This window comes from Anoplopoma fimbria, chromosome 6 (genome assembly GCF_027596085.1).
Source record: "Anoplopoma fimbria isolate UVic2021 breed Golden Eagle Sablefish chromosome 6, Afim_UVic_2022, whole genome shotgun sequence".
NCBI classification, from domain to species: domain Eukaryota; kingdom Metazoa; phylum Chordata; class Actinopteri; order Perciformes; family Anoplopomatidae; genus Anoplopoma; species Anoplopoma fimbria.
The window spans coordinates 16,622,695-16,644,301 of NC_072454.1; the positions used below are offsets into that span (position 1 = coordinate 16,622,695).

At 42.4% G+C, this 21,607-nt stretch overlaps 2 protein-coding genes across 4 annotated transcripts; one reads left to right on the top strand and one right to left on the bottom strand.

Moving 5' to 3' along the window:
• Positions 1-893: 893 nt before the first annotated feature.
• fbxo11a (F-box protein 11a) lies at positions 894-11,120 on the top strand. Of its 3 annotated transcripts, none has more exons than XR_008531266.1 (22): positions 894-1,363; positions 3,403-3,527; positions 3,649-3,730; positions 4,104-4,248; positions 4,569-4,698; positions 5,514-5,597; positions 5,680-5,812; positions 5,901-6,007; positions 6,179-6,290; positions 6,540-6,646; positions 6,976-7,113; positions 7,373-7,590; positions 7,718-7,898; positions 8,022-8,144; positions 8,454-8,539; positions 8,729-8,805; positions 8,978-9,121; positions 9,526-9,636; positions 9,765-9,872; positions 9,967-10,017; positions 10,170-10,268; positions 10,473-10,562. XR_008531266.1 is itself a non-coding variant. In XM_054600834.1 (22 exons), the coding sequence occupies exons 1-22, from the start codon at positions 1,270-1,272 to the stop codon at positions 10,600-10,602; spliced, it is 2,643 nt and encodes an 880-aa protein (XP_054456809.1). In that variant the 5' UTR covers positions 894-1,269; the 3' UTR covers positions 10,603-11,120. The 3 variants fall into 3 exon arrangements, 2 of the variants coding, with proteins under 2 accessions (XP_054456809.1, XP_054456810.1); XM_054600834.1 differs by having other exon boundaries at positions 9,967-10,075; positions 10,473-11,120; XM_054600835.1 differs by having other exon boundaries at positions 4,107-4,248; positions 9,967-10,075; positions 10,473-11,120.
• A 97-nt stretch (positions 11,121-11,217) lies between these two features.
• Positions 11,218-19,458, bottom strand: msh6 (mutS homolog 6 (E. coli)). Its single transcript, XM_054600833.1, has 10 exons — positions 19,108-19,458; positions 18,008-18,210; positions 17,668-17,864; positions 14,870-17,438; positions 13,970-14,253; positions 13,751-13,868; positions 13,566-13,655; positions 13,305-13,459; positions 12,564-12,763; positions 11,218-12,430 (listed from the first exon to the last, which is right to left on the bottom strand). Exons 1-10 carry the CDS (start codon positions 19,371-19,373, stop codon positions 12,349-12,351), a joined length of 4,164 nt encoding a protein of 1,387 aa, XP_054456808.1. The 5' UTR covers positions 19,374-19,458; the 3' UTR covers positions 11,218-12,348.
• Between the last annotated feature and the right edge of the window lie 2,149 nt (positions 19,459-21,607).

Here is a 21,607-nt window from a genome sequence, read left to right on the forward strand (position 1 = left end):
GCTTTGTATGGAACACACACACGCTCCTCCCATTCTGTTGTACCAGGAGCACCTCTGAGTATCCTTAACAGGCGCCAAATCACTACACCACACCCTGCTTAATGTGAAGGAACATTGGATGTCCTCAAAACATTGAGTTCAAAAGGCTCTCCCAACGTGATGAAGAATCTCCTTTCCACAATCTCATTATCTGAGACACCATTCAATTTAAGATTATGTGATTGAGAGCTTTGCTTTCTAACTAAAAGCCCTCTTCTTATCACTTCATATGCGTAGTATATGCGCAGCTTGAATTAAAGTAATCAAAGGACACTTTATTGATCCCTGTGGAGAAATGACCTTCTTAATTGCCCCTTCTCTCAGCTCAAGGAATTTTCAGTAGCTTGGTGTAGTTTTATGCCAAGGACAACCTTCTTATCACTGATGGACCTGTTCCCACAGATCAATCTTGTATTTTATTTTCAATGTATTTTAGCAGATAATGCTAAATTCATCATGAATCAAATGTTAATTTAGGTCCTGAATCAAGCTACAGATACATTGTTTAATAAGGTCTACATTTTGTTAGATAAAGAGAGATCAACTCTATCATAGCATGACAAAACATAATGTGTGTTATTAGGTATTTTGGTGTCACAGACAGCAATCATAAATGTATAGAAATCTGTTAGATTAAACAATGTTGGAAGGTTCCCACTCTTCAATTAACTGGGGAAAAGGTAAGATAATGTTTTTCTTCCTCTACAAGCAGAAGACTGCCAATGTGTCCTTCAGCAAGACACTTTACCTCCACCTGCAAGGATTATTATAAGGATTGTTCAGCTCAAATATGTAGGGTCAAAACGTGAAGTAGGGTGCTGCTGCTGCTGCTGCTGCGGCGACAGACAGCTGAGTCTCCCCGTGATGGATGCTTGAAAGGTTGAGATCCCGTTGAGCTCGCAAAGTAAATGCAACCACTGTTGAATAGGCCGCCGTGAACGACTTGACGGCGAGAGGTCCTCCCATGTGATGTGACTGAGAGGCCTGACGGACCGTGCCTGTCTGCTATGGCTCCTCCTGCTACAGTAGAACGGGGCTAGACGTAACACCAGTGCAGAGGGACGGGAATAACACACGGCGATACGCTTTTTTTCCCTCTTCTCCTCCAGGTGCCACGGATAAAGATGGCAGATCGTGCAATGCTGAAGCAAAATACATAGATGACGTGCTTAGAGTCGCCTCTTCTGCTGTGAAGGCTTCGACGTTTCTTTAGGATTAACAACACCGCAAATGAACTCCGTCAGAGCAAGTAACGTTAGCAGAAGACCCAGGCGAGTCTCGAGGCCGCGCCCGGTACAGCCGGAGAGGAACCAACAGGAAAGAGGTAATGCTAGCTCCGCGTAGCTAGCGTTAGCATCGCGCTTCAGGGTGTAACTGCGCGGCGTGCTTATGTAACGTTATTGTTTATGTTTGTATGCAGTGTGTGCACCAGAACAACGTCGACCCCTTGTGATAAAACACGCTGGAGCCACCGCGAGCAGCAGCCTCTACGGCTCTCTTTGCAGTCAGGAAACGCCGAGGCTTTTGTGTTAGTCCCCAGCATCGAGGCCGCGCTTTGTTTTACTTGTTTTTTGCCCCGAGACGGGCTTTATTTTTCATGCCTGACTTCGTATCTTTCACCGGTTTTGTTTTTTTAAAGCGAATGCTGCATCACTGGAGAGAATGACAAGCGATAGACAATGGTTGGCTTGATTGCATTGGGTGACAAACGCGAGGAAGGGTACACAAAGTGGATTCCCCAGTTGTCGTAGCATGCTAACTGTGCCTAGCCTGTGCTAACATAGCTGTTATTATTAGCATGTTTGGCTAGCTAGCTATCTGCGCTCTGGCGTGTTTTGAAAAAGCGCGAGCCCTAAACGTTGTCTGCGTGGATATCATGCTCGTTCTGACTGTAACAGCGTCACTGCTGCGGTACCACCACATTATGTGTTTTTTCCTCTACTGCACGGCTGTGTGAGAGCAAACTGTGCAATGTGAGCGGATATTGAGTGTGATTATTCAAAGTAAACAGTAGCTGAAGATGCTCTGCCATCATAGTTGCTGCCTCAATCTGGGCAACATTGGTCACATTACATTACTGAATCTGATTTAAATATGATTTGTGCACAAGTGAATGTTATGATGTTGGATCTCACAGTATTGAATTGCAATTAGCAGCAGAGGGTTGTTTTCTCACAAAAGTGTTTAAAAAAAAAAAAAACTAAGGTAGTAATTTCATTATGTTGCCAAAACAATCTATTGGAGAATGACCTGTCACGGTCGTCCAAATCATGATTTATCAGTTTTTAAAGTGCTTCTACTTCTCCAATTCATTTATTAATCATTGTCTGCCATGGTACCTTTCCTTCTGCCCACAGTAAAGCTGAGTTGTCATTTAAAGGTGGCATTAAATACATAAATTATGGTGTGATTTGTTAACAGATGCACCACAATATCATTGTCTATTTCTTATCATACGTTGTATATTTACTGAGACTGAGAGAAATATGCCTCTGGTGTTAAATGTGTTTGTTTTAGTTACATTATTTCAGTTTACAGCTAAAGAGAAGTTGCCTTAACTGCTTTAACAGTTTGTTAAACAGACAGTGTTTGTAGTGGTTACTGGCCTAGTAGCCCAGGAGAGCCATCCCTGCAACCAGAGCAACAAGAAGACAGAGTTTGCATCTCCCATCTGGGGTAGCTATCAACTTAGTATGCATTGGTGAATAGCCTTATAAATAGACGCCTTCTTTAGCTCGGGATTTATGCTATGGTTGTTCTGTGGTTCTGTTGAGTGAATCCTCTCTTGATAGGATCTGTAGTCAAGTTGAAGCATACAGAGCAGGTTATGAAGGAATCTGCTTTTTTTTTTGTTGTGGTTTTGTTCTGTGATCTGTTGATAAATACTGTTTAAGCATTTGCCTCCGGTAAGGTGTTGTTATAGTGTATTGTGTATTACTGACAAATTTGTCTTTGAAAGCTTTACATTTAATCAATGTGAAACGCAATAAGTCAATGGTTTAAATGTATGTCGTTTGTTCAATCAAAGAGCTGAAACAAATACACAAGTAAACATGCATTATTGAAACTCTAGCTATGCTTCATGGGCTCCACAGCAGTGATTTTTAGAACAAGGGACAACAAGTGAATACGCACCGTGTATTCAGACATAGTGCTCTCTAGTAAGAGCTTAGGAATATCCAGTTGCTGTTTCACATATTTGTAATGCTACATCATGTATACGTTGTTGGCAACACGTAAAAAAAAAACATGTTTCTCTATGTTTTGTATTTCCCCCTGCTGCATATCATACCATATTTTAGATTGATTTAAATAATAGGATATGAAGTAATCTTTCTTTTACCCTTTTTACGCCATTTGCAGATGAGGACGTTCCTGCAGATATGGTCGCAGAAGAATCCGGTCCAGGAGCTCAGAACAGTCCCTACCAACTTAGAAGAAAGTCTCTACCCAAGAGAACAGTGTGTCCGACAAAGACTAACATGGAGGTACATATACCAGGAATCCTTCAAAGATAGTGTTAAGGCCTGAATATAAAGATTTAATGTAACAAAACACAATACTTTATGTTTAAATGTCTCCACTGACTTTTTTTTTTGGAATCTACAGGGTGCTTCCACTTCAACCACAGAAAACTTTGGACACCGACCTAAGCGCCCAAGAGTTTCTGGAAAGTGTCAAGACGTACCAGGTAATTAGGAACACATTATTTGAGAGGTGAACGGCTGTGTATCTTCCTCAGAGGTGCATTCATTATTGTGTTTTCTACAGCATGTGAGGGGTGGGTTAAGGATGAATTACTATTACTTAATTACAATGATCGTAGTGTGGTTATGTTCGCTCAACATTTTTTTGAACAATGTATTAGGGCAAAGCTAGGGCAACTCAGATTATTATGTGTATTCATCATTTTGGCAGAAATGTGTTGTCATATTGTGACTTGAGGGTTAGTTTTGGTTCCTCACATGACCTTGCTATAAATATGGTTGCAGGTAACCCCACCCAAAACCCTGATATTTCCTTTCAAATAATTTCTTCTTATTCCACTGTCGTCCCTCTCCCAGCAGCTCCTGCAGAGCAGTATTTGCAGGAGAAGCTTCCAGACGAGGTGGTGCTAAAGATCTTCTCGTACCTGTTGGAGCAGGACTTGTGCCGTGCAGCATGTGTGTGCAAGCGCTTCAGTGAGCTGGCCAATGACCCCATCCTCTGGTGAGACTTGTTGGTGCTAGGTCTGCTTTTAACTGGCACCGTCTTTGTTGTGCTTCTTTGTGTGTGTTTGATAAAAAAGTTTAACAGAGCTTCAAGGTTTATATCTTAAATATTTAAATATATATTAAAATCAATTCACTTATTTGCACAATATGCAGAGGGCAGTCACAAAAACAGTCCCAAAGCGACAACTAATTGTTGATTTAACAGTGCTTTTATTTTAAGTTTTACTGAGTCTACAGTGCCAAAGCTTTTTTCTGTGACTGAGACAAATAACAAGAGGATAGTGTTAACTCTCGTTTTTCACCCTAATATTTCAGGAAGAGGCTGTACATGGAAGTGTTTGAATACACCCGCCCCATGATGCACCCTGAGGCAGGGAAGTTCTACCAGATAAACCCAGAAGAGTATGAGCAGCCAAACCCGTGGAAGGAAAGTTTTCAGCAGCTGGTATGGATCCTCCTGTGGGCTTACTGATCCACTCAAAGTCCTGTTTGAAGTCATGCCTGTTGTATTTTTAACAAACACATTTTTCCTCTGAACCATCTGATTACATATTTTATTATGAAGCAGATGAGATTCTGGCCGCACACTACTTTTTATGGTTGTTATGGCCTTTATGTTAGATATATGCAGTAACGCTGACTTAACACTAGAAGAGGCCAATGCAGCTCTGAATGAAGGATTCCATAAAAACAATATCGTAATTTGTACTTAAAGCTTTCTAAAGTGCTTTTATACCTACTGATGTGAAAAATAATCCAAAAGTAAAGGTGTGTGTGGTGGGACCATTAAACATAAGTGGCTTCTGCATACAGCCAATTACAGAATTGATAAACTTTAAAAGGCAGTGTTAAGGAGACAAGATGCACTCTGCTCTCTTTTAATCTTTACATCGATTTTTTTGTTTTGTTTTGTTGTTGCCAAAAGTTCCTTCGATGTGACTTTAAATCCTCCTGTGTACAGAGAGCTAATGTCATGTGAAAGGGCAACACCACAGGCCATAATGGTGACATTCAGTATTCAGGGAATAGAGGAGAACTATGTTTTTTAAATTGTATTCCTTTGTGATATATTGACCTTTTAGTATTGTTGTCTGTGGACAAAATTGTCTCAGGCATTTTTCTAGTGATGATTTCCCCATCTTGTCCAAAATGCAATATCAGTGCAATGTCTTTGCTCCAGTCTTTTTTTCTCTCAAATTGCTCATTAGGAATAACTTTGTTCTTCAGTGTGTGAATTATCATGTGCACATTTTTTTACAGTATAAAGGAGCACATGTGAAACCGGGCTTTGCAGAACACTTCTACAGTAATCCTGCCAGATACAAAGGGAGAGACAACATGTTTGTAAGTTAACTCTCTTTTCAACATGTTTTTATGCCCTTTTTAATGCTCCAGTCATTGACCTCAGTTTTGATGCTTTCTCCAGTACTATGACACCATTGAAGATGCGCTGGGAGGCGGTCAGGAGCCTCACTTTGATGGCCTGATATTCGTCCACTCTGGTATTTACACAGACGAGTGGATCTACATCGAGTCGCCTATCACAATGATCGGAGCCGGTATGTGTGTGTTTGAAGTCGTGGTTACAGATCCATTGTGCATTTGTTAAGTCTTGCGTCTAATTGAACCTTACTGATTATTTTACAGCTCCTGGTAAAGTAGCAGAGAAAGTCATCATTGAGAATACCAGAGACTCTACATTTGTTTTTATGGAAGGCTCAGAAGATGCTTATGTTGGATACATGACCATCAGGGTGAGAGGGCTTTTTACTCTCATTCTTTTCGGGTTGTACAGGCCACATCTACAGCTCTGTACATCCATCCTTTTTTACTCACTCAGTATCGGTGAAAGCAAAAATGTCAGTCATCTTTAGTTTTAGTGACTATTGTCACAGTTGTTGAGACCCTGTTTGTTTCTTCTGCAGTTCAACCCTGATGATAAATCCGCCCAGCACCACAATGCACACCACTGCTTGGAGATTACAGTCAACTGCAGTCCCATCATCGACCACTGCATCATACGCAGCACATGCACGGGTAAGTCAGCTTCTCCTTCGGTCTACTTCACTTGTTCCCAACCTCCAAAGATAAATGTGAGCGGTAGCGAGATGATTAAGGATTTGGATAAAAGAAGAAGGGGAAAAAAAGAATCCTCCTAAACACTGTATATGTTATAACTAACATCACGTTTTTCCATGATAGAGATTGTTTTTGTTGTTTTTTGATGGTTGTACATTTTGACATGGATATTGGTGCACTGATACAGCTCTGTCCTGCTTGTTTCAGTGGGGTCAGCTGTCTGTGTCAGCGGCCAGGGTGCCTGTCCCACGATCAAGCACTGCAACATTAGTGACTGTGAAAATGTTGGTCTTTACATCACTGACCACGCACAGGTAATGCACACATTTCACCTATGTTGCAAAGTATTACACTAAGACTTAAAGGCATCTGTCCTTGTTGTTGTTGTTGTTGTTGTTGTTGTTGTTTTGTACAGTAGCTAATTGACCAACAGCAGCAGAGCTCATCATTCTTAATTCTCATACTTCTGGCTTGTTTCATGTACAGTGAATAAGTACCGCCCCCATCTTAAGAAACTAGCCTTTTACATGTGAGGTTAAAATGATTTAAAAAATAAATAAATAATAATAATAATAACTGAGGTGTAAAGTGAATATGAAAATGTTCAAATCCTTAAACTTAATCAACATTGTGTTTTGTTCAGGGAATATACGAAGACAATGAGATCTCAAACAACGCTCTGGCCGGGATCTGGGTTAAAAACCATGGCAACCCAATCATCAGACGGAATCACATCCACCATGGCAGGGACGTCGGCGTTTTTACATTCGACCATGGCATGGTAAGAAAGAACTGGTGTTTGGTTTCTGTTCAAAAAACAGTTTGACTGTCACTGCAATGCCAGAGTTGCATGACGCTCTCCTTGTCATTTAGGTATGATTATACAGTGTATAGTGTAATGAAGCAGCACTGTAGTTATTGTGGAAGTGTAGAGGGTTGATTTCAAAAGCTAGTTAAACTTTCTTTTAGTTGCTGCTAATGGAATGGAATATACTTTGATAGGACATACAGTAATGTTGTATATCTCTGTCCACTTCCAGGGTTACTTTGAGAGCTGTAACATCCATAGGAACCGTATAGCCGGCTTTGAGGTGAAGGCGTACGCCAATCCAACAGTGGTTCGTTGTGAGATCCACCATGGTCAGACGGGGGGCATCTACGTGCACGAAAAGGGCCGCGGCCAGTTCATCGAAAACAAGATCTATGCAAATAACTTTGCTGGGGTGTGGATCACCTCTAACAGTGACCCCACGATAAGGTCAGTGTGGCCTGGCTGTCAAAGGTCAAATACTAAATTGAACATGCCATTTAAAAGGTATCAACCTGGGCACTGGTCCATTCACGGTTGTATGGCGTCCTGAATGAGTTGTTTTTTCTTAATACAGGGGCAATGCCATTTTTAATGGCAACCAAGGTGGCGTTTATATTTTCGGTGATGGCCGAGGCCTCATTGAAGGAAATGACATCTACGGTAACGCCCTGGCAGGAATCCAGATCAGGACGAACAGCTGCCCTATTGTCCGACACAACAAGATCCACGATGGCCAGCATGGCGGCATATATGTGGTAAATATAGTCAAGGTTTTTTTTTTTTCTCTCTTACATCTTTGACTGTATTCACTTCTTCAGCTTTCTTATTGTACAATTTGGAAACATAGCAGTGATGTTAGGTGGTTTTGTGTCACACAGCATGAAAAAGGACAAGGCGTCATAGAGGAGAACGAGGTGTACAGCAACACGCTGGCAGGAGTGTGGGTGACAACGGGCAGTACGCCAGTACTGAGGAGGAACCGGATACACAGCGGGAAGCAGGTAAGATTACAGCCTAGTCACAAGTTAATGGATAAGAAATGAATGACAAACTCCCATATACACCATCATCAGGTGTATTCTGTTGTATTGTGTGATGTAGTCACACTGACATATTTATGTAATTCTTCTGATGTCATATATGTGGTCACAAAATGCAATGTCAAACTGGCTGACTTTTTCTATAAATTTAAAGAAATGACCTGTGACCTGATGTTGTTAGCTCCGTAATATTGAAACCAACTCGTAAGATGCATTTTGATAACAGGAATAAATGAGTACTAATTAATATTTTCACTGTTACTCAAACAGGTCGGGGTCTACTTCTATGACAATGGCCATGGCGTGCTGGAAGACAATGATATCTACAATCACATGTACTCTGGAGTTCAAATTAGGTTTGTGAAATACTACAATTCTATAGCTCAATAACAATGACGTAAAAATGAGTATAAGTTTGTATAAAATAATGATGATAATGATAAAATAAATGTCCCACTAAAGTCACTGTTGAATCAGTCGTGCTGGTGTTAGGTTTAGCAGTGAAGCAGAGGATCAACTGTCCCTTGTGTGCCCTTCTTTGACAGGACTGGCAGCAATCCCAAGATCAGGCGGAACAAGATCTGGGGAGGCCAGAATGGAGGCATTTTGGTTTACAACTCAGGTGAGAAGCAGAGAAGTCCCCACAAAGAGGTTGTTTTCTCTTGAGATTGAATCAATCTTTTTGTTGTTCGAGTCAGTGGCCTCTGTGGCCATTGGTAATGAACCGTTTGACCATTGTGACAACAGTGCTTCCCTGTTGCCCCAATAACAAAACATGAATATGTGTATTTCAGGCTTAGGCTTCATTGAGGACAATGAGATCTTTGACAATGCGATGGCAGGAGTGTGGATCAAGACGGACAGCAACCCCACTCTACGGAGGAACAAGATCCATGATGGGCGTGACGGTGGGATTTGTATATTCAACGGAGGACGAGGTAACTCAATTTATTTTATGAACATGAGGGGATACTGATCACAGGTGGGGATTTTCCTGTAAACAAAATAAGTTATGTTAACATTCAGTGTGTGTCTCTCCAAAACGATTTGTGTGACAAACAAAATAGGGATCGCTCTTAGAAAGACAGCTCTTTAGCGCTAAAGGTCTAGAACCTGACAAGAATCTTTAAGCCACAGAAATTGAAGAAGCTTTTCGTTTAGTTGGATATAGTCAGTTTATATTTATAATCTACTTAAATAAGGCCTTAAATTGTTCAATAGATTTTCATAATCCTTACAAACAATGGCATTTATACTTACTTTGTATCTCTTAGACATCTGTACGGTTACATTGTTTTGCATCAGTGGTTTGTGGCTCTGACAGTCTGTTTTCTGTCTTCAGGCTTGTTAGAGGAAAACGACATCTTCAGAAACGCCCAAGCAGGAGTCCTAATTAGCACCAACAGCCACCCCGTACTGCGAAAAAACAGGATATTTGACGGCTTCGCAGCAGGTGAGTTACACCTGCAGTCAGGCTGTAAATCATTATGTAAATGTCCTTACAGTTATAAATGAGGTACAGTATGCCTTGCTAATAGGAACTATGAGATCTGTAATATGAACTGTTTTTTTTTTTTACAGGTATTGAGATCACCAATCACGCCACAGCGACCCTAGAAGGCAATCAGATCTTCAACAACCGCTTTGGCGGATTGTTTCTTGCATCTGGTGTCAATGTTACAATGAAAGGTACTCACTTTGACACGTTTTCTTGACTAAACCCTGAATCGCCCGTATATAGACCAAAATGTACCAATTCCCCTCTCTGCTTTCTTTCTTCCAGATAATAAAATAATGAACAATCAGGATGCCATTGAGAAGGCTGTGAGCAGAGGTCAGTGCCTGTACAAGATTTCAAGTTACACCAGCTACCCAATGCACGATTTTTACAGGTAATTTATGTTCATACTTGCAATCAAGGTGACTTATGGTCAACTGTTTGCCTGTTTTGTGATTGTTAACAAACGCAATATTGGTTCCCCACAGGTGTCACACCTGTAACACAACAGACCGCAACGCCATCTGTGTGAACTGCATCAAGAAGTGTCACCAAGGACACGACGTGGAGTTCATCAGACACGATAGGTCAGTCTTATTGGCCCATATTACTAATAACCAATGATGTGGTTTGGATAGAAACTATGTGACCAAAACACTACCTGGCTTTCCCTTTACACTTGGATGTGTCACTAAATTAACAAGTGTACTGAAGGAGGAAACATATTGTGCTTTTCCCTTGTTTCTTTTTTTCTTGATGGAGTTTAACTAACAACATTTCTCCTCTTGCAGATTCTTCTGTGACTGTGGTGCGGGAACGCTGTCAAATCCCTGCACATTAGCTGGAGAGCCAACTCACGACACGGACACACTGTATGACTCAGCTCCTCCTATAGAGTCCAATACACTGCAGCACAACTGAGCTCCAGACCCGAGCTCCTCCTGCGCTTCAATGGACATAAGACACTTTAAGTTGTGCAGTGGAGGAGGTGGAGGAAATCCAAACTAAATTACAGAGCATATTAAGACTTAAAAAAAAAAAAAAAAAAGAAAAGACTTGGACATGAATATGCTATACGGAGACATTTAAGAAAAAAAGTCTTGATTATGGATGCCTCGCTTTTTCTTCAATTATTTGACAAAAAAAAAAAAAAAAAAAGAGAGATGACATTGATGGGAGAGAGCAGAAGAGCAGCTGACTCAGGGTTTGTGGGTGTGTGTTGGTTTGGAAAAGCAAGTGAAGCTGGTGAGAGACGGACAAAAAGGCTCACCTGCTCTCAAGAAGCAGAAGAACAAAATACTGCAGTCATGTACAGAACCATCGTGGAAAGACGCTCCGTCAGAACAGGCACAACTTTTTCTCACGAGGAGGCAGAAGGCCCCAAATACGATGCTTCCTTCACTGGGCGACCGACGTGCTCGTACGATATGTACGGGGAAAATGACCTAGCACTTCAGCTTTTTTTTTTTTTTTTCCTTCCTCAAGACAACTGTTGAGATTTGATTTTAATGCTTTGTGTAGTTTTGTATTTTCATGCAAAAATCTTACTGTACTTGAATGTCTTTATTTTATTAAATGTGTTCATTTTTTTTTTTTTTTTTGTTATATATCCTAGAATAGCTGTAATTATACATGTCCCAGTATCTAACTTCTTTCTGTGAAAGAGAAAAAAAAGAGGAAAACACTAAACATTTTCTCCAGCAATGTTGACTCATTTACATTTGCAATACCGAACTATAGATGCTGAAATGTGCTTTCACCAGACTTGTATGTATATATTTGTTTGGAGTAGCATCATAAACGTTTGTTTCTGTATGGGAGCTGAACAGTTGTTCCCATTTTACATAATCTATGCATATTTTGTGTTTATTCTCTGTTCGTATTGGCCCGTCACAAAAACTCCAACCTACAGGAAGAGATGTGGGCCAAAATAAAGCATTTTGACTCAAGGCTGCAGTTGAAAAACAATTTAGGGGTGTAGTTTGTTTAGCCACATGACCCCATGGTAATCTTAAAATACCAGCTTTGCTTTTTTCCTCTTCAAATAATAAAAGGCATTAAAATGAATCCGTTAAGAAACATTTCGATTGTTGTAACTCGTGGTACATTGCCTAACTGCTATCGATTTCAGTTATGTAGATTTAAAAAAAATAAAACCTACATCTTAGAATCAATGTGGTTTTATGTTCCTCCTAAATAACAGGCACGAATGCTGCGGCCTGTTAAGAGACACAATTTATTTCCGACCAAAACGAGTCTTGTGAAAGCACAGCTACTTCTGACGTGTTTTCCGTTGTTTGCCGATGTTGCTGGAGAATTGAAAAGGCTTTTACTCTGCTGAAGCTGAGACAAGTATCTATACACAGCGCTATATGGTTTCATTGCCCCCCTCCCCCTCTCCTCTCCTCCCCATTCATGTGTACTGGTGATTGTGGGTTCTCATACAGACTGAAATGTATGCATGTATCATAACATCTAGACTTAATATATTGTGAAGTATTCAATAACCGTTATGTAGGCGCTAGCGTGAATTAAAAAGGGGTTTAATTTCCTAGATGAAACATTGTCATTTTTAAAAAATAAACTTTATTAGATCATTACAGTAGTGTTTTTTCAAGTGCTGAGATAACAAACATTCAGCAGGAACAAAGGATGTGTTTTACAAAACTACACGGTGTTGAGCATCTGAACAAGTGAAGAAAAGTGTGTGTTGTCCAGTGTAGCATCTTCAGCAAACTGGCAGAGCTTCCTGCAAGACAAGAGAAGAGGGAGGAAAAGTTAAATCAAAGCGTTGCCATTTGTTAAGGCCAAGTTCAAATCCTCGCTTTGGATGTCGGTGCAGTAACGACAGAATATTTTTGACCCCCAATACGAATACATACTTGAAGAGTCTGAGGCTGATGGTGCTCTTCTCAAACTCTTTGGCCTTCCTGTGTCCTGATTGGATGACCTCCTCAGGCAGGCTGGCGAGTCGAGCCGCGTTGAACCCGTAACTCTTCGGACAAGCGCCAGTGATGAACTTGTAGAGGAATGTGATGGTCTCTTGACTCGGATCCTCGCATTCGTTCTCCACCATGCACGCCTGATGAGGGACAAACCAGGGACGTTATACTCGACACCAGGCCGCAGGATTCAGACAAATGTTTATGGGTCATTTCCTGTTAAACTGAACATTGTGCGATCTTTGAGACACCGAGTAAGATTATTTATGCCCTTTCGATTTGAAGGAATCATTTCACAGTTTGAACATACGAATTATTGGGGAACTAACAAATTCTTCATATGAAATAAAAAAAAAACCTTATACCTCACAGGCTCTGTATGAAACCAAGAAATAGGACACAGGTTCATTCCCTGTCCCAAAGGTTTAACTCTCAGAAAATAGATGATTTATATAACTGAATAGCAATGGAGGGATATAACATAAGAATGTTTTCAACAAAAATGTGACTTTGGCCCTACTGCATACAAGTTAAAACAGACAGGATGCAACGTTCACAATTCTGAAGATATATGCAGAAATCATAATTTTATTAATAAAAGCTTTTTACATTTTAACATTCCATAACTGTCTGCAACTGCTCAGTGCAGTATGTGGCATATTTGGCATTTGCTGTACTCACCATGTGGCCCAACCTAACAGCAGGGTTGTTGGCATAGTCCTCCACCAGGGAGTGGTAATGTGTGGAGAAGAGCGTACGACAGCAGATCTTCTCAGCGAGCTCCTTCACGACAGCACTGGCGATCGCTGTGCCATCATATGTGGCCGTGCCCCTTCCTGCAAACAGTTCACAGCTGAACGGTTGCACTCCGAAAAACAGGACAATAAACACAACAGTGCCCATTATGTTCACTGTTACTGTGAGTAAGCAACAAAGACAAACCTAATTCATCCAGGAGCACGAGCGAGTGTTTAGTGGCATGGTGCAGGATGCTGGCAGTCTCACTTAGCTCCACAAAGAAGGTACTCTCTCCTGAAGAGGACAAAGATAATTCAAGTTTAGCCCATGAGACGAAAGCTTAAGACATTGCCCCATATGTGTTACGTTACAGGAGCTCATGATGTTACCAGCCATGATACGATCAGAGGCTCCCAGCCGAGTGAAGACCCTGTCGACTGGTGTGAAGCGCAGGCTCTCGGCAGGAACGTAGCAACCCATCTGAGCTAGTATGATGACAAGTCCACACTGTACAAAAAAAAGAGCAGCACAGTATCTTAATATGGGCCAACAAGAAGTGAAATGCTGATAATATTTGTCATATCAGTACATATCCATGTATCACCCACCTGTCTCATGAGAGTAGACTTTCCGCCCATGTTGGGCCCCGTGACGAGCACACAGGAGGCGTTCTCCTTCCCCTCGTCGGTTTCACCGCTACCAGGGCAGCCGATAAAGACGTCATTAGGGATGAAGTCGTCGCCAAAATAGGTCTTGGTGACACAGGGGTGGCGCGATCCGGCGAGGTCGAGGAAGGTCGATGCCTGGTCGTCACCCTTGGGGAGCACCACCTGAGGCCTGGTCATCGGCCCGTCTCCGCCCTGACTGTAGCGGGACAAGGCCAGCAGCACGTCTGAAAACAATGGACAATTCATGAGTAAGAAAAGGAGGAGGGGTTACGCACGGAACCGCTTGAAATTTCTAAAAATGATAATTAGCTACCTGCTTTCTTCGTGATTTATCGGGATGATTTTGCAGCTCCACTCATAAAACTACATAAATAAAAATCAAACATAAGCTATGGCTGAGCGATGGTCCAGTGGGAGGAAGAACCCATGATCTCACTGCACCAGAGATCAGTCATAAACTATGCAATCATCTCTCCTTCTGTCAGTACAGAACAGTGCACAATTTCCATAAGAGTGAAAAACAAACTAATTGGTGTCAAATTTGCAAAGCTCAATTATGGAATAGTTAATCAACGATAGCAACATTTTTTAACAAGCACTAAAACGCATTATGGAGGCAAATCTGTTACATCTGCAGGAAACGTATTCAGAGCAGACACCTGCTATGCACTCGTTTTCAAAACCCCAGACAACACTTTTACTTTAGAAACATATGGGGACAAGACAAACAACTCTTTGTGTTTGTACTGCAGTAATTTAAATGCACCACTTGAGACATCTGATGCAATGCAATAAAAAAAATAATGAAGAATAATAAAAAAAAAAAAGGAATGTAGTTACCGATCACTGCCATGCACTCCACCGCAGTCTTCCAGTCTTTGTAGTTCTTGTCAAAGTTGTAGAAGAGCCTCCTCATACAGTCCTTCAGGGAAGCGTCTCTCTTCTCCTCGAATCCTTGCAGCTCTGAGAACAGCCGTTCAGTCTCGTTGGTCACATAACGCTTCCAGCCTTTCTTTGTGGACTTCACGTCGTACTCCTCGGGAATGTTCCTCTCCGAGACGCTGTCAGGCACTTCCATCTGGAAGCGGTTTCGCCCGGTTCCCCAATACGACATGTTCTTACAGCCGAGCCTCTTCTTCTGTCTCTCCAGGTAATCCTGCAGCTCCCGTTCGCAGCTCTTGATTGATGTCTGAGCCTGGTCGAACTCCGGGTCAAAGCCGGCTTTGGGGGTGATGACACCAGTAGTGCGGGCTTTCTGGTGGTCGAAGGCCGTCTCCCAGCGCCGGAGTTCGGCAGAGAGGTCGGGAAAGAGGCCGTCCTCGTCGCTTTTCAGACTGGCAACTTGACGGAGCAGCGCGGATTGAGATTCACCCGACACTGGAGCGAGGACGGTGATGATCTCCTGCATAGTTTTGAAACCTTCCAGAGCGGAGAGGAAGTCCGCTATCTTGCGCTTGCTGTAGGTGACCTCCTCATAGAGAACTGCTCTGCCGTCAGGGTGGTCCTGGCCCTTCAGAGGAGTGCCGATGCTGTGGATTTTACTCAGAAGACGCTCCAGATCCGGGAGCTTCTTCAGCAGGTCTGAAACCTCAGTAGCCTGGGCCTGAGCCCCCATCAGGTCCTCCACTGCATCGAGTCTGTCCTTGATGGACGTGGGGTTACACAGAGGAGCGCAGAGCCACTGCTTCAGAAGCCTCTTGCCAAACGGGGTGGAGCAGGTGTCCAGACGCTCCAGCAGGGTCCCTTCGGTTCCTCCTGACCCATTCTGAAAGATTTCCAAGTTGGCCAGAGTCACTCCATCAAGGACCATCCGCTGACGAGTCTGGGCAAAGAAACTGGCAGGTCCAGCAGCTTTCTCCAGCTCAACATCAACAGGGACATATTCTTCAAAGTTGGCCAAAGAGAGCAGCTCCTGGTCGACGAGACATTTCTTCAGGTAGAAAATGCATCCGCCCAGGGCCGACAGTCCCAGCTCATAGCCCTCTTTAGGGGTGAGGCACAGCGAATCACTCTCAGAGGTCATCTTTTTTAGAAGAGCAGGAAGAAAGTTGGTCCCCTTCTCCTGATCCTCGCCAGCAGTCTCTCTGAAGTAATCTTCTTCTGAAAGGGTTTTCAGGGTCTTTTGAGCGTCCCAGAACTGGGAGCCTGCGTTGAGTCCTTCCTGCAGAGCAGAGGACAGGGAGGCCTTGAGTATTTTGCGCGTTTCAACGGACGTGTTCCCCTTTTCAAAGAGCACTTCGGCGGGGGAGAAGTGTGCTATCAGGGTGCGCAGACGTGAGCAGTGGCGATCATCTGGGAACTGACCGACATAAAAACAACCCACAGAGGTATCTACAAAGCAGACTCCGTAGCTACGGCAACAACCTGAGCTTTCCTCCTCGGCCTTTTCCTTTAAACTCAGCAGGAACTTGCTCTGACTCTCAGAAGGAGCACCGTCCAACACGCTGTAGGTTTGGGTACCACGAGTGATGATGCGGCACACTTCTCTTCTCACCACGCGGTCATACTTTGTGGGCTTAGCCATTTTCTTGCAGCGGGCCTCCATCATATCTGGAGTTTCGGTCTGCTCCACCCGAGCCACCTTGTAGCCCTTCTGGACCAGACCGTCTGAGAACCGACCGAAGCCGATCTCTGGGAAGCCCGAGTGCGCCCAGGTCCCCTTCATGAAAGTTAGTCCCAGCTCGTTGACTCCGACCACGGCGTCCATGTGGTAGAGTTCATAAAACTTCCCCACCTTGTAGAAAATGACCGTGTCCAACATCTCGGATTTGAGCTGCCACCACCGACGCATACCAGGAGTAACTCTGTTGAGAAAGTCTTCTGGCACGTACAGGGTGGAGGGATCGTAGTCGTCCTCCGTCTGTCGCCGCCTTCGTCTGTCTTTCCTCCTTCCATCCTGGCACCACTCCAGCTTCTCATGGTCCCAAACTGTGGCGCCTCCACTGGCGCCGGATCCGTTTGCCTGGCTCTCAAAGCTGTCGGTTGCGGAGAAGGCCGACAGACGGGACTTTGTGTCGACTGGGATGGCTGCTGGAGCTCGTTTTGGAGCGCTGGACGGGGTGGTGGGCACCTTAGGTTTTGTAGAAGCAGGCTTTTCTGCCGGGCGTTTGCGCTTCACAGGCTTGATGGGGCTTTCTGCGTCTGACTCATGTGCGCTCTCTTCGTCGCTGCTCACCGTCGCTACCTCCTCCTCTTCCTCACTGCTGGACGCAGCCTGTTTTTCTGGTTTGAATTCCTCATCTGATCCATCACTGTCGGAAGCTACAATTATGCGGCGGCGCTTGGCCTTATTTCCCTCTTCAGTTGAAGCAAGGGATGAACGCAGGCTGACCTTGGACGACTTCACTTTCTCATTTTTCTGTTCTTCCTCATCACTGCCCTCTTCATCAGTCGTTATTGACTTGTCAAGCTAAAAATAAACAAACAAAAAGGAGTTGAAATTAAATTATGCTACCTGCATTACTGAGCTTTTTAGTAGCAATGAAAAAGGAGCATTTCATTACATTACAGTCATTTAGCAGACGCTTTTATCCAAAGCGACTTACAGGAAGTACTGACTATTTTTTATTACATGTAGTAAATACAGACTTTTATGTCTATATTACTGACTTAGACATCAATCACTATCACAAAGTCACCTCCATTTCTTCCTCCTCATCATCCTCTTCATCATCCTCCTCCTCCTCCTCATCAGACGGATCCATGCAGACAGGCATCTTTAGTCTTTTTTCAGGGCTGTCAAACATAACTTCATCAGCAAGCTCCACTGCACGACGGATTGAAGGTTTGCCGCTGAAGAACACCCCTCCCGTTTTAGCATCACTGCTGTCAGAACCTGCAAAACAGTAAAAATAACATAAGTTATCATCATTACACTTGAGCAAATACTGCCATGTAGCTGACTGTAAATAAAAGCACATCTTAGTTACAGCGTTAAGATTAGAATTATCATTAATTAAGGGATGAATTGGAGCCAACCTTGGTACTCTCTGATGAATTTGGTGCTGACCCATCCTCGAGTAGCGGGTTCATCAAAGAAGTGGACATGTATGCGCTGGCTCCGACCGCGGCCCCTCATCTGCTGTCCTGTCAGAGGTTGGGGCACCACCATGCATGGCCACCAGGGGTGTCCCTCCAGTTTTGCCCACACAAGGGCACCAGCACTGAATGCGCATGTGTTGCTGTTGCAGAAAGGAAAAGACATACAGTATATGGGTTTAGACCAATATGAGCACATCATCATCATCATCATCAACCAACTAAGAGGGTCAATCCATGTGTAGAACAGTAAACAGCTCTTATTACTGACATTTGTCTAAATAATCATCGGCGTTGACATCTCAGGTAAGATTGTGTCAAACTGACATAATATTGCAGCTGTGAAAAGCTGATGCACTCAAAGAGTATTCACAAAGTGTCTATCAAGCTGGAAACATCTTCACTTCCATCAGTGACATTTATCAAACTACTGTCCTTTGAAAAATGTGACTAAACTGGCTTTTGACTAAGAAAGTTGTAGAGAGATCAAGGGAATATATACACAGGAAAAAGTGATACACAATTATTATTTTTTTACAAGATGCCAATTTTTAACTCTACAATTTAATGAAAGGTAACTACAACAATCTATAAAAGGTCAAATAGTGGTATATGGGAAACTTCAAAGCATAGTAAGGCTTAACAACTGAGTTATTATTTGTATGCATTTTTTTATTATTCATTTATTTTGTGAAATGTTTGACTTGGAGATATTTTCTATTGTTTGCGTTGATGTTGCCTAACCACTTAGACTCCTGCATCATTGCTGTGTTTCTATTGAGGACCATATAACTTTATTCACAATGACATTTTTTGGAAAACAAACCACACGCACAATCTTTTCTGAGCGGATGAGGAGGATTCACTAAGCCAGTGACCCCCACCACCACCACCACCACCACCATTAGCTCATGTGGATCACGTGACTTCAGACCGTGCACATTGCAGGGTGCAGACACTCTTTAGCAGAACAGGAACATGGTGGAAAAAACGTGTCTCCAGCAATTACACCGCTCCAAACATTATCACGGCTAACTCACCTCTGTTTAGCTGCTGCGGCCTTGTCGCCAAATAGTTTGCTAAATCCCCCTTTCGAGGACTTGTCGTTACTTTTCTGCTTGGTTTTGTTGGTCTTGGTCGGTTGTTGTGGTGTCTGCTTAGCTTGCTCTTTCGGAGAGGAGTTGGACTTCACTACCGAGGAAGGCAGGTCCGCCTCGGTCGGTGAGGGCTTCGGCTTCGGCTTCGTCTTGGACACCGGCGGCGGAGACTTGGTGAAAAATTTGAAAATGGAGCTTTGCTTCGCCATGTGTGCGAGTTTATAAACTTCCGTTGTCACTGTACCTGTATTACTGTATGTAACCCTAACGGCTCCTCCATGCGTCAACTAGCACCTAGCAAGAGACAGCGACGAGGCGCGAGAACATCCAGTTCGCGGGAAAGATATACGGGCCTCCGCCAATCACAAGCGAGTACACTGTGAGAGGGAAGTCACGTGGTGTCAACACTTCCTTTGGCAGTGAGGGCGGGGAACTTTTTCTTCCCTTTCTCTCAAAACTTTATTTCTAACACAGAGGAAACATTTATATAACATGCAGTTTGTAACTTGTACATAAACTCATCACTGCCGTTTTTGCTTAACACTCGGACTTATATATTTGTATAAATACATAAGTGGTAAAATAAAATAGTTTGACAGATGAAGTAGAAACAGCATATAGAAACACAGGATAATAAGTCCCATCTATCTATCTGTATGTTATTTTTGCTCCGAATATTGTAACGTAATGATTGAATAAATATGTTGACACAATTTGACCTGGGATGTCAGTAGTTTTTAATGCAGAGCTCAAAAACAAATGCACAGGAAGATAAACAAACAGTCATTATGTACATGCCAATGAATGGTATATGAGAAATATATTACATACAGAGGTGGGAGGGTTTCTCAACCTTTTTAAACCACGTTTTTAGGCCACCTATAAAGCCAAAGTCATGTATAAGGAGAGCATTGTACATTGGCTCTCTAATCTGTGCTGGTCTTCAACCACCAGCAGAGTGCAGCAAGATACTGGACGCCTCATGGGCTCTTTCTTAAACTACAATTCTTACAATTCAACTCTGAGATGGCAGGACAAATACTCTAGTTTCTTTGCTCATACTAGTATTTGCCACACATCTGAGCCACATTCTTTCACAGTAACCTTAGTGTTAACGATTTTCAATTAGAATAGCTAATAAATGTTGATTTGGCCGTTTTCTTTAAAATGTTCTACTGCTACACAGTTTGATCAATAGAATAAAAGGAGCTGTATGCAAGCATCAGAGCATAAGTCAGCATTGCATTTATACAGTGGTTTTGTTTCAGCAGAAATATTCAGCTAAAACATTACAGTGTACCTGTTAATGTTCTTCCCAATTGTGCTGGACAAAAAAAACGTACAATGGGTAATTTATGTTACTTTCAAAGCATAGAGTAAATAAATATTGTGATAAACACCGGAAAAAGGGTGGCCTTAAATATTCAAAACAACCAAACATCCACCCACAGACAGTATTACATTTCGGCATATGGTGTGTGGGTGATAGAAAGCATCTAATTAAGACAGCATTATGAAACCTAACAAAAGCAGTTGTTATGAGGAGCTTTTTATATTTCAGTCTTTCAGACTAAATTCAGCATGACTAATAATCAATGAGTAATCGTGAAATAGGTTATCATGATATCATTAACACCCAAAGGGTACACATTGTGATGGTGTCAGTTGTATCAAATAGGCATGCACATATTTAATATAAAACCACTATTAACAGAGTATCTCTAAGCAGAATTAATTCAGTTAGATATGTGTAAAGTACATATAATTAAATATATTTTATACTGAGGAAAACATGGAAATTCACAATCCCTTTACTTAGTAACTTTCATCAGCTCTCAAGGAAGCAGCAGTCTGTTGAAGAACAGCTAATTAGGAACACCATAGCAACAACTGAGCGAATCATCCTGTACAAACTAAAAAAGAAAAAACCTAGAACCACCACAATTTTCATTTGTTAACATTTATTTGCCACACCCTAGCACCTACCTTATAACAACTTAATAACCACCTAGCAACGCCTTAACAATCGCGTAGCAACACCTCAGCTATAGCTCTACAAATGTTAGCAACCACTGTTAGCTCAGGCTGAAACATGTGTAAATAGCCCTTTACGACAGCAGATGTCTTAGTATGTAAAGCACAGGTGTAAGTCCAAGTAAGCAATGCCAGTGTGACAGCAGGCATTTATTCTGTCATTTTCTCCTCTCTTTTATCTTATTGCTTCGTAAATGCATTGACACAATGATAAAAACGACAACAAAAGAAAATGCAATCCAAAGACAATTTTCTGACCAATTCAATTATTTCTTCCAACAATCATTTGCATCCTTGCCCTCTTGTCTCTGCAGACTGCATTCTCATTTTATTGCTTTGCATGTAAATCCTCCTTCCTGTGGTCCACAGTCTACAGTGGTGGTTTTGCCCAGCAGGCTCACTAATAAGG

Bases quoted from the DNA above. Each gene is read 5' to 3' on its own strand.
- fbxo11a (XM_054600834.1), top strand. From the start codon at position 1,270: ATGAACTCCGTCAGAGCAAGTAACGTTAGCAGAAGACCCAGGCGAGTC. The intron at 3,528-3,648 runs GTACATATACCA...TGGAATCTACAG, and splicing joins CGACAAAGACTAACATGGAG to GGTGCTTCCACTTCAACCAC. The intron at 9,873-9,966 runs GTACTCACTTTG...TCTTTCTTCCAG, and splicing joins TGTCAATGTTACAATGAAAG to ATAATAAAATAATGAACAAT.
- msh6 (XM_054600833.1), bottom strand. From the start codon at position 19,373: ATGGCGAAGCAAAGCTCCATTTTCAAATTTTTCACCAAGTCTCCGCCG. The intron at 14,254-14,869 runs GTAACTACATTC...CATTGTTTTCAG, and splicing joins GGAGTGCATGGCAGTGATCG to ACGTGCTGCTGGCCTTGTCC. The intron at 12,764-13,304 runs GTGAGTACAGCA...GTCCCTCATCAG, and splicing joins CTGTTAGGTTGGGCCACATG to GCGTGCATGGTGGAGAACGA.